The 10,692-nt window shown below is 33.4% G+C and overlaps 1 protein-coding gene across 2 annotated transcripts in view; it reads right to left on the bottom strand.

Annotated features, from left to right (window-relative positions):
* TNPO1 (transportin 1) overlaps positions 1-10,692 on the bottom strand; it is a 58,891-nt gene continuing 48,199 nt past the window's right edge. The window contains exons 21-25 of one of the 2 annotated variants that reach the window (XM_006899027.1): positions 8,458-8,533; positions 7,471-7,570; positions 4,468-4,542; positions 2,789-2,931; positions 1-118 (exon numbers count right to left, since the gene is read on the bottom strand). In XM_006899027.1, the coding sequence (XP_006899089.1) occupies positions 2,824-2,931; positions 4,468-4,542; positions 7,471-7,570; positions 8,458-8,533 (359 nt within the window). In that variant the 3' untranslated portion in view covers positions 1-118; positions 2,789-2,823. Of the gene's footprint in view, positions 119-2,788; positions 2,932-4,467; positions 4,543-7,470; positions 7,571-8,457; positions 8,534-10,692 lie in introns of those variants that run through there. The other variant, XM_006899028.1, reaches the window with a different exon arrangement.

The raw sequence follows: 10,692 nt of genomic DNA, 5'->3' as shown, positions 1-10,692 counted from the left end.
CCCCTCCCAGTAGGGTTGGGATTGTACTGTATTCCCTACTGGTTTACCCTTCCCCCCTGTCAAGGGTAACATTTTCCCTGGGTGCAGAGGCTCCTCATAGTCTCCAAGACTGAAGGACCTGTAAAAACAGAAACATCACATTTTAACAATCATTTTTCTTTCTAAATCTCTGAAATGCAAAAGTAAACAATTAAGCACAAATGTTCTCTCTACCTGTAAAGAAAGGGAAAACTGGACAACCTGCTTAACTCCTGCCAGTCCATCACACTCATGCTTGCTGCCTTCTCTGGGGCTGTGCATTAACTGGTACATGTGTCAGGTATGAAAAGTGAGGGCAAGCACAGGTGAAATGGGCTCACAGGACGCTATCACCCCTTCTGCACAAAGGGCCTAATAGGAACTGTTAATGGGCCACTTTATTTCCTTGACATTTTAACAATATTTGCAGACTTATTTTTCCAGCATTCCCAATAAACCAACCTATCAAATAACAAATAAGCATTACTTACTTTTGTTTCTCTGATGTTTTAGTGTCTAGACTAAAATTAATACACCAAGAATACTAATTATCAATTAACCCATGGTCATGGGGTGATTTTGACTCATACTGACCTATGTAAATCTTAATAGGAGAAGAATGCCTTTCTCCTGTGGGACAGCAAGTGGGTTGAGAATACCTATCTTTCAGTTTGTAACACTTACCCCCTTATCCTGTCACTATATTGAGCAAAAGTCAAAAGCAACACTGTTCTCATTTAGGAATTCTTCTGACTCGACTTTTACTCAATCATTCCTGCAGTTTTAGGTGATTTGATTTTCCTGCTAAAGACTTTTTTCAGTGTTAGTATAGAGGGTATTAGTTACCTACGTCAAACCAGATATTTATGAAAGTTCATGTGACCAAAGGGGGCAATTAATCAAGCCCACCTTTAGAGACGTATAAGCAAACTTTTTTCTCCTACCTCTGAAAAAATGAAGAATATAAAAGGGCAGTAATGAAAAGTTATGTATACACTTCTATTTCTAGCTCTAAAATGGAGAATTACTTTTTATCTTACATTAGAACATTGCTCATCATAGCTAATTCATAACTGGTGGTACGTTATGACAGAGACAACAGAAAGTAATCTTGAGTGAGCGAGACTTGGGAATCTGTTAAAAGTTTTCAGCTCTGCAAAATCCAAAGTCAATTTCATCTTTGGCATTTTAATGAAATTAGGGAAATAAAATACTTTTCTAAATTACTAAAGCCATTAAAAAAGGCTCTGAGCACTTAGGGCCAAAGTGGGACAACAAACACAAATGCTCTGAGATACTTATTTTAATACACCCTCTATACATGCATAGTGAGCACAACCGGTTTCTCTGGTCAAGTATTTCTCAATTCATGATTAAAACCTAACCAAGGGTGCTAAAACACTGGTTCATTGTACTGGGCTAAATGCTGCTACCACATGAAAGAAAAACATCTCAATTAGAGAATAATGCATGAAAAATATATCCATTCCTTTTCTCTATATTTAAATTACCAATCTCTGCTTTTTAAATTGTTATTTGAGTGAAAAAAAAAAAGTTCTAGGAATTGATGGAACACCAACTGACATGTTACAACACACAGATGCAACCTTGGATGTGCTCACCAAGCTATACTAAGAAACCTGGAGGACAGCTAGCTACCTGGCCAACTCAGTGAAAGAGATTTGTATTTGTTCCCATTCTCTAAGAGATGACCCAAAATAATGTGGAAATCAAACAGAATCACTAATACTACATGCAAGCAAAATTTTTCCATTGATGATCAGAAAATGACTAGAAGAGTACATTGACAGAGAATTGTTGGAAATCCAGGCCAGATTTAGAGGCCATGGCACTAGAGCTATCACTGCTGATGTTAGACTGATCTTGGATGAAAGCAGAGAATATCAGAAGGATGGTCTATTTGTCCTTGATTGACTTTGCAAAAGAATTTAATATGTGGATTACGATAAATTATGGCTAACATTGAGAAGAATGGGAATACCAGAATGCTTAATTGTGCTTGTGCAAAACTTTTATCAGGGAGCTGCAAGGGAATGCTGCATGATTTAAAATCATGTAAGGTCGTGTGGAAAGGATGCATCCTTTTTCCATACTTATTTTAAAAAACTCTAGTCCTTTGAGTTTCTGAATTTTGACAATTCTACTTAGGTTATTTTCTAAAACTTGGATTTTGCAGAGCTGAAAACTTTGATTCCCAAGTCGAGAGAGAGAGAGAATAAAATGACATCATAAATTCAAGAACCACTTTTATTTCAACTCCTGTAATCTCTAACACACTATACTGAGAAAATCAGCCAGATTTATCACTTGGGTTTTCTTGCTGATATTCAGAGGACACAGCCTTTGCATTGGCTAGTAGTACAGCTCCTGAAAGACTGCTACTACAGTTCATAAATACTTTGCAGCTCCGCTGGACGAAGACGGGCATTGTCCTCCCATGTCATTTACAATGGAGGCTCAGCCTCCATTTGATGGAGGATTAGCTATCAATCTGTTATGGCTCTTCAGTAACAAATTTTGTGGGGAAGTGTTATAAATGAAGCCATTTTATTTTGTTTACAAATTCTTGCGAAAATCCTCTAACCTTCATTTAAGTAATTACAATCTTAAAAGTCTAATCTAGCACAATGGGAAACTGGGTTCAATCTCTATAGAAAACAAATACCTGCTATTCTATTTAGTAGGTTTCTGATTATAGCCCCAACTGAATTACTACGTCTTGAAAATGTCTAAACTTCTTGTAACTTACCCCTAATTATGGGACTGCAGCTTATGTGTATAAGATTAAACACCATAAAAAGCTGCAAGACGCTCTTTTAAGGGAAGAGGAAACTGGTCAGAGAAACGTCTCCAATTTTCATCCCCAACTTGATTTTTAAATCCATGAAGGATCTGTGAAGAGTAAAAAAATAGTTCATTAAAGACTATTTTGACAAAAAGTGTTAAGTATATTTAATTTGTATCAAGCTTAGCACTCAGCAAGTGTACTAGTAAAAGATGTATCTGAACAACTTCTGACATCATAGGAATGAAAATCAAACACAAAAAATAAAGAATTCAAAACAACTATGAGATATCATCTTACCCCAGTAAGAATAGCAAAATTTAACGGAATAGCAAACATCAAATGCTGGTGAGGTTGTGGAGAAATTGGAACCCTTATTCACTACTGGTGGGAGTGTAAAATGGTGCAACCACTACGGAAGGCTGAATGGCAAATTGCAAACAGAAATACCATTTGACCCAGCAATTCCACTACTGGGAATTTATCCTAAAGAAACCATAACGGCCACCCAAGCAGATACATGCACACCCATGTTTATTGCTGTGTTGTTCACAATAGCAAAGAGCTGGGAATAACCCAACTGCCCATCAACAAACGAATGGATAGAGAAGCTGTGGTATATTCACACAATGGAATACTATACTGCATTAAAAAATAAGGAAGTCATGCAATATTAAAAATGGGTGACCCTGGAGGACATTATGCTGACGGAAGTATCTCAGTCACAAAAGGACAAATACTGCATAGGGCAACTGTTGTAAAACAGGACTGACACTGGGGTTGAGGGAGACTGAGTAAGATGGGATAAATTATGAATACTGTATTGTAGCAGATGAGGAAAAGAATTGTTTAAAAGGGATATATGACTGGATATTATTGTCATGACAGGAGTCCAGAATGAATGTTGCATGGACTTGGGGAGGAGGGATTACATAACAATGAAAGTGTTTTTCTTTTACTTTTCAAGGAGAAGAGTGAACTGGGGGGTGGGGATGGGCAGGGAGAAAAGTGCAAGAATAAATGACTGGAAACCCTAAGTCTCTGTAAACTTTCATTAAAATAAAAAAAAAATAAAAATAAAAAAAAAAAAAGAAAAAAGAATTGACCCAAAGGATAAATTTTCTATGCTATATTAAGTTTTTTAAATTGGGAAGTATTCAAGCTTTGGGTTCACAACTAACAGTAAGTCAGTCAAATGTATGGAGGCATTTTATTACGCTGACTAATGACTGGAGTTAAAAGGCACCAAATAAAGTAAAGAACTATATAGGCTTAATCCCCAAGGAAAGAAAAGATTCCCCCCATCTGTTTCAAGCTACACATCCAATTCCACACAGCCATCTTGGAAAATACAGGCTATTTTACAAAAGCAAGAAAATAGAACAGGAATTAGTGATATTGCTTGGAAAAATATTTTCAAAGAATATACTGATTCAAAATTACTACTGCACCTTTAGGGGGAAAAAAAAAACCCCCACAAAATAAAAAAACCAGAAATCAGCCACCCACACAATTACAACATTTTATATTTTTAACCAAAACAAGTCTACTAAGATAGAGCCTTTACTATTAAACAAAATCAATTTAATCTACTTTTCAAGTATGACTATAGCAGTAAAAAATAAAACATTACAGTTAGTTACCTTACAGAACATGTCTCTGAGATCATCTTTTGGACTAATCCATGATGCAACAGCATCACAAAAAAATATAAAATCCTGTAACAAGAAATATACCTTAGATGAATACTTGTCCAAGACAGTAGAAAGAAAGATATACAAGAGTTATGTCATGATAAAAAACATAATGGCTATTTCTGTTATGCCACCATAAAGGATCCTTCATTCATGTTTTAATACAGTTGAATTTTCATGCAAACCCATGTTCACTGTGGCTTTGTTCAAAATAGCAAAGAGTTGGGAACAACCCAAGTGCCCGTCAACAAACAAATGGATAGAGAGTCTCTGGTATATTCACACAATGGAATACTATGCTGCAGTGAATAACAAGGAACTCATGAAATATACAAAATGGATGACCCTGGAGGACATTATGCTGAGTGAAATATCTCAATCACAAAGGGACAGAATTGCATAATGCCACTGTTGTAAAACACGACTAAGATTGAGGTTGAGGAAGACTTAGAAAGATGGGATAGATTTTGTATACTGCATTTGAAACAGATGAGGGAGAGAATTGTTTAAAAGCGATATATCATTAGGTATTATTATCATGACAGGAGTCCAGAATAAAGGCTGCATTGTGGAGTGCACTTGGGAGGAGGGATTGTACAATAATGAAAGAATTTTTCTTTTACTTTTCAGAGACGAGAAAATTGGGGGAGGAAGGGTGGGCAGGGAGAAAAATGCAATAATGAGTGGATGGAAATCCAAAGTCTGTAAATGTTCATTAAAATTAAAAAAACAACCCAAAAAACAAAACAAAACAAAAAACCCAACAGTTGAATTTTCACATCATACAACAAAACTCTAGTCTAGTTAAGTGTTTATTACCAGTAAAAGACTAAAAGCACTGAATAAGATAAATTTAAATCAAAATACCAAAAAAATCTTACTGAATTATTAAAGACATATAAAAATGTAATCATTTTAGATTTCTGATCAGACATTCTGAGAACATTTTATAGACACTTTAGTATAAATCAAATAAGGTTGTCCTGAAATAGAGCAATTCACAGATTTAAATTTTCTTATCCATCTTTAGACAAAAACATAAAAGAAAAAAGCACAATTACAAACAACATTCAATCCAACAGAATTAAAAAACTCAACTCTCAGACATGTTTTAAAAGCTAACCATTACGCTAAGATCAAGGTTAGAACAGGTGTATGCATTTTGAAATTATTTCACAAAAGTATTTTTTAACGTATCAAGTCTTAACTGAATTATCAACAGCTCAACAGAAGACATTATAGATACTTTTAAAATGCTAACTACTTTAAATGTTATTAAATTTGGAGCACTATTTAAAAAAATGACTAATTCTAAAGCATATGTCCAAGATACTTTTAAGGAAAGAAAATACCACTTCATTAAATTTCATGATTTATTCAGCTTAAGAATCTTCCAAATATTAAAACATGATGCTAAAAATTTTATACATAAAAAGAAAAAACAACAACACCCCACCCCACAATTTCTTTCGGAAAAGCATGTTACCTACAGTTATCAGTAATGATTGCATTATCACCTATTACTTTCACTGTACTAAATGTTAACTTAAAAAGACAACTAAAATTTTGGTGTGAAGAAGTTCCTTACTAATTTGGTATTATAGAAAAGATACTACTTAAAAACACACTTAAGATGACACAAAATTCTTCTGTCTCAGAATTCAGGAAACAGAAGTTCATAGGGTTCATTAGTCCCTCACATTAATCAATATTTGATTCGCTTCTTCACTCCGCTCCATTGAGGACTAGTAATTGCACCTTAGTTGGCCACTAGCAAATTTTTAAGATCTCAGTTGCCACTCACTGCAGCAGGATGCAGAACGCTGTTGTACACTGTTCATGGTTTCTTTTTCTAAAAGAATCCAGAAGTCCCTTGAGACTATGGCCCTGCGTTCCTATGACCAGCAACACTTTTCCTCAGAGTGTTTGATCATGCTTAATAAGATTACATAACTTATACCCCCCACCCCCATTACTATCTCTACTGTACAGGTGGACCTTTTATAGCACATATAGGTACAAAGTTGTATCTTTCTCATCTAACTGGAGCTGACTTATAGCTGATCCTAGTTGGGTTTAGACAGTAAACTACACAGGAAATGATTGCCCATTTTTCTCCTTAGGAATAGCAAGTAGATTCAAATTGCTTTCACAGTCTATAGCACAACTCTTTACAGACTATGAAATATTGTCTGTCAAATATATGTGGTCTCTCCTTCACCTACACACACTTACTCATCTTGTCTGTCAGCTCATGTCATGAAAATTTTAAGCTGATAACTCATGTTTCTAAGAAATGTCAAAATTTAAAAGGTCTCAATTTAAAATGTGCAAAGTATCTTTTAAAAGAGCAAATTTTCTAGAAGTAAAAGTTAAAATGATCATAAATATTAAAATGTCAATGGTTTATTTACCAGTATTTTCAGTTTACACACCAATGAACCTCTTAAGTTTAATTCTAAATAGTATTTTTTTTGAGCCCTGGTGGTAGTTTGTATTACATGTTGCGCTACTAACCAAAAGGTCAGCAGTTCAAATCTACCAGGTGCTCGACAGGAACAGTCTCTTCCTGAAAAGTGCGTTAAGCATAGATCCACTCAATTTGGTGAAGTGATCTAAACAAGAAGCATGTAGGAAGGAATACATGAAATATGAACACAAACGCATCAAGCTTTGGTGTATTTGAAAACCAGAAATCAGACTTCTACTTATTTATGATCATATTTCATAACAAATATTTAGAGAATAAGTACAGTTTATCATCATTTCAAGAATCTAAAAAAAATACCCATACTTAAAATGTACAATTTGGGGGGGAGAGGAAGTACAATTTGTTTTAATTTAATTGTATGTTAACACAAACTATTCTACAATTAAGGTCATAACACTTCTTTTAAAATGTTATTATCCAGAATTTTAAAAGTTAAAAGCAAATCCTCAAGAGCAGCTTACTTGGATTACTCCACTGGGATTCACACTGATCATGGTACAAATGCCACGAAATGCGGAATCCTTTTCCTCATTGTCCCTTATGTTTCTCAGAGAAGTGCACCTAGTAAATTACAGAACTGAGTTTAGTATTGGAGCAAAAAGCAGTTTAAAGTATAATAAAAATGGACAGTATTTAATGGAATAAGCACTAGATTATAAATGATGAGGATAGCCAGAGTTTTTTTAGGTAAGTTTAAGATTCTTATACTTCCTGTATGTTAGGTCTTTCTAATCTTGATATTGTCGAAAACACTGAAATGCATATTGCCTTAATGACAGCATGTATGAAAATGACAAGTAATTTGAACCTATTTACACTGTATCAATGATTTTGAGCCATTAGTAAATGATCAGATTAATTTTAAAAACTGTACCATAACTTGTATTCCATTAAACACTACTAAATATGGCTTGAATTGAAAGACTGTCTCAATCAAAGGAAGCAGAACATAGAATATATTGCCACAATAAAAAATATTATTACACAACTTATGATGTAGATGTTTAACCTTTACATCAACAAGCAAATACGATTTTTATACATAACAAGTTTAAACACATATTTTTTAAAGGCAATCCAAGTTTGTAAATTCTAAGAAAGGAAAAGTAATGCAATAACCTAAATTTTAGAGTATTTGCATGCATTTTTACTTTTTTGGTGGATATTTAAGTGCTTTTTATGTATAATCAAGCTTTTTAACACAGCAAGCATGTGACAATCTTATCCCATGCATCAATTAGTCGTTAGCCACAACATAAAATAAATATACATGACGATGCTACTAAAAAACCTCACAAACCTGATAGGACAAGATTAGTCACATGGTTGGCAATGATTAAGGATTGTGATTTTTGTAACCAACTGAAAATATATCTAAAAGTGAGATAGAAAGAGAAAGAAAGAGTGAAGAAAAATGAATTAAAAAAAAAAGATTGAATAATACACACCAGGGTCTTATAAACTGCTGTAGCATGGGGGCCACCTCTTGAGGACAAACGTAACCAAGACGACCAATTGTTATTGCTAAGGTAACGCAATCACGGTTATACACCACCAAACGCCAACCAAGACATGAGCAAATGAGGGGGAAGGAGAAAAAATAAAGAAAAAACAACAAATAACTCAGAAACAGAAACCAACAGAATTTGTGTATGATAATAAACATAAGATTTCACCAGTGCTGTTTATTACCACCCCCTAAAGTAAGGGGCAGCAACATATATGGCATACTCTTGGAAAAAGGAAAAAAAAAGGAATCAAAAAAACTTTAAAGATTGAGAGAACACCAAAAACCATGATAAATGCTTATCTTGCAAGATTAATTGCCAAAATTATAATTCTGCTAATAAAAAGGTGAGCAATTAAATGGATGTTATTTAGAGAATCTTTATTCACAGCCAGTCAGAAGAACTTCAGAATAAAGAAATCTTAATTTTTCTCTAAGAAGTATCACCAAAAGAAATTTCTGAAAGGTTTATTCAAATTATCTTTGTTGTTAAAACCATTAACTACATTTTCTTACATCTGTTTATAAGCTATTGCCAATTTTTGAAAATTATTTATTAAGCTAATCAAAATTTCAGCGAAGAATTTTTTCTTTTTGCTGACAGTTCCAAAACAAATCAATGGATTATCTGTTGATGGACATAAGATAATCTTATGTTATTTACTGAGTGAATGGATTGGAAAATGGTTGTGTTATGTCAAATCTCATTCTGACAAGGTCCTGGTAATAATGATACTAATTCAGACAATAGCCCAGTTACTGCAAACCATATTGGATAAAAAAAAACTATAGGAGAAATTTGGACAGTCCACTGTAATGAGACGTGATTGTGGACTTAAGGAAATAATATTCTGTGTTGTTGAAACAGGCATATGGCATAAAATAGGTAAAACAATGTATTGTTAACATGCTCATATTTTGTTTTTAAAACTTTTAAATTGCATTAATGAAGCATGTGTACTCATCAATAAAAATCAGAAAGCTAAACTTACAAAGAGCTAAAATAAGTACAATTTAGAATTGCAATGTGCAATTCAAAACTACATACATATAAATACATTTATACACAAAGGGGGGAAAATACAAACAGAAAACAAACCATGAGGTACTTTAATGGTGTTCTCTCAAGAACTTACAGGTTAACCTTTCATAAAAAAAGGGTGGGAGGTAAAGAAAAATGTTTAAGGATTACTTGAAGCAAACTACACAGATACTACTAAAACCCAGCAGAATCATATGAAGCAAGAGGGGGGAGAAAATAAAAAAAAAATCAACAACCTATGCTCAAAAGACACAAACTATGCAACAAACATTCTCATTAAACAGGCAAGTATGAACAATCCAATGAAACATGCGATAAAGCAGATGATGTCCATTTAAAAAGTTCAGTGTAGGATATACTATTTGGAAAATTGCATATAAGGAACTGGCTTTATAGGATTTTAAGATAATAGGTATTAAAATCTGCAAATATTAGCTATCCACAGTGACTTTATGACAAAAAGTCATTTGAATAAAAAAAATGAAGAGGAAAATGTTGTATAGTCACTTGTGATGAGAGTAATTCAATGAATTCCAAATGCCTTTTTTCAGTAATTATCAATCAAATCAACCAACTGAAGGGTCCTATCAACTATCTTAATATTTATTTAGAAAAGCCATTGTGTTCAAATACAAACTTATAAAAGAAGCCAATTGGGGAGAGAAAATGTCAAATTTGTCAGTTGATATCCCACAAGAAACTTTAATATATACATTACACTCAACATTTATTTGCAGTTATGCATTCACATTTAAAGAAGTTTCATTAAGTTCAACAGTAATTTCATAATGGCAAGTGTTTCAAATCTGAATGTCATGTACAGGTACTGCATTCTAAAAAGATAAAAACCTATTAAGATTTAATAAGCATCCTGTGCATAGACTTTTCACATTTTTTCAGCAAGAAAATTCTAAATTCATGTTGTCAAATAAACAGTACCCATACAGCCAAACAGCCAGATAACTGTTTCATAATGAAAAGATTTCCTTCCATACCAATCACATTAGGGTAAATGAATATCTAATAATTTTAAAGTATAAAATTAAAAATTCCTTATTTAGAAAATCTTAAGTTCATAATTTGCACAGAAATTCTGGCAAGATCTTCACTGAATATAAATATCACTGGGATTAT

The sequence above is a fragment of the Elephantulus edwardii genome, unplaced genomic scaffold (assembly GCF_000299155.1).
Source record: "Elephantulus edwardii isolate Elephantulus edwardi_28Jun2011 unplaced genomic scaffold, EleEdw1.0 scaffold00244, whole genome shotgun sequence".
NCBI lineage: Eukaryota > Metazoa > Chordata > Mammalia > Macroscelidea > Macroscelididae > Elephantulus > Elephantulus edwardii.
Note: the sequence above shows the minus strand (reverse complement) of the source record. Positions and strands in the feature narration are given on the sequence as shown.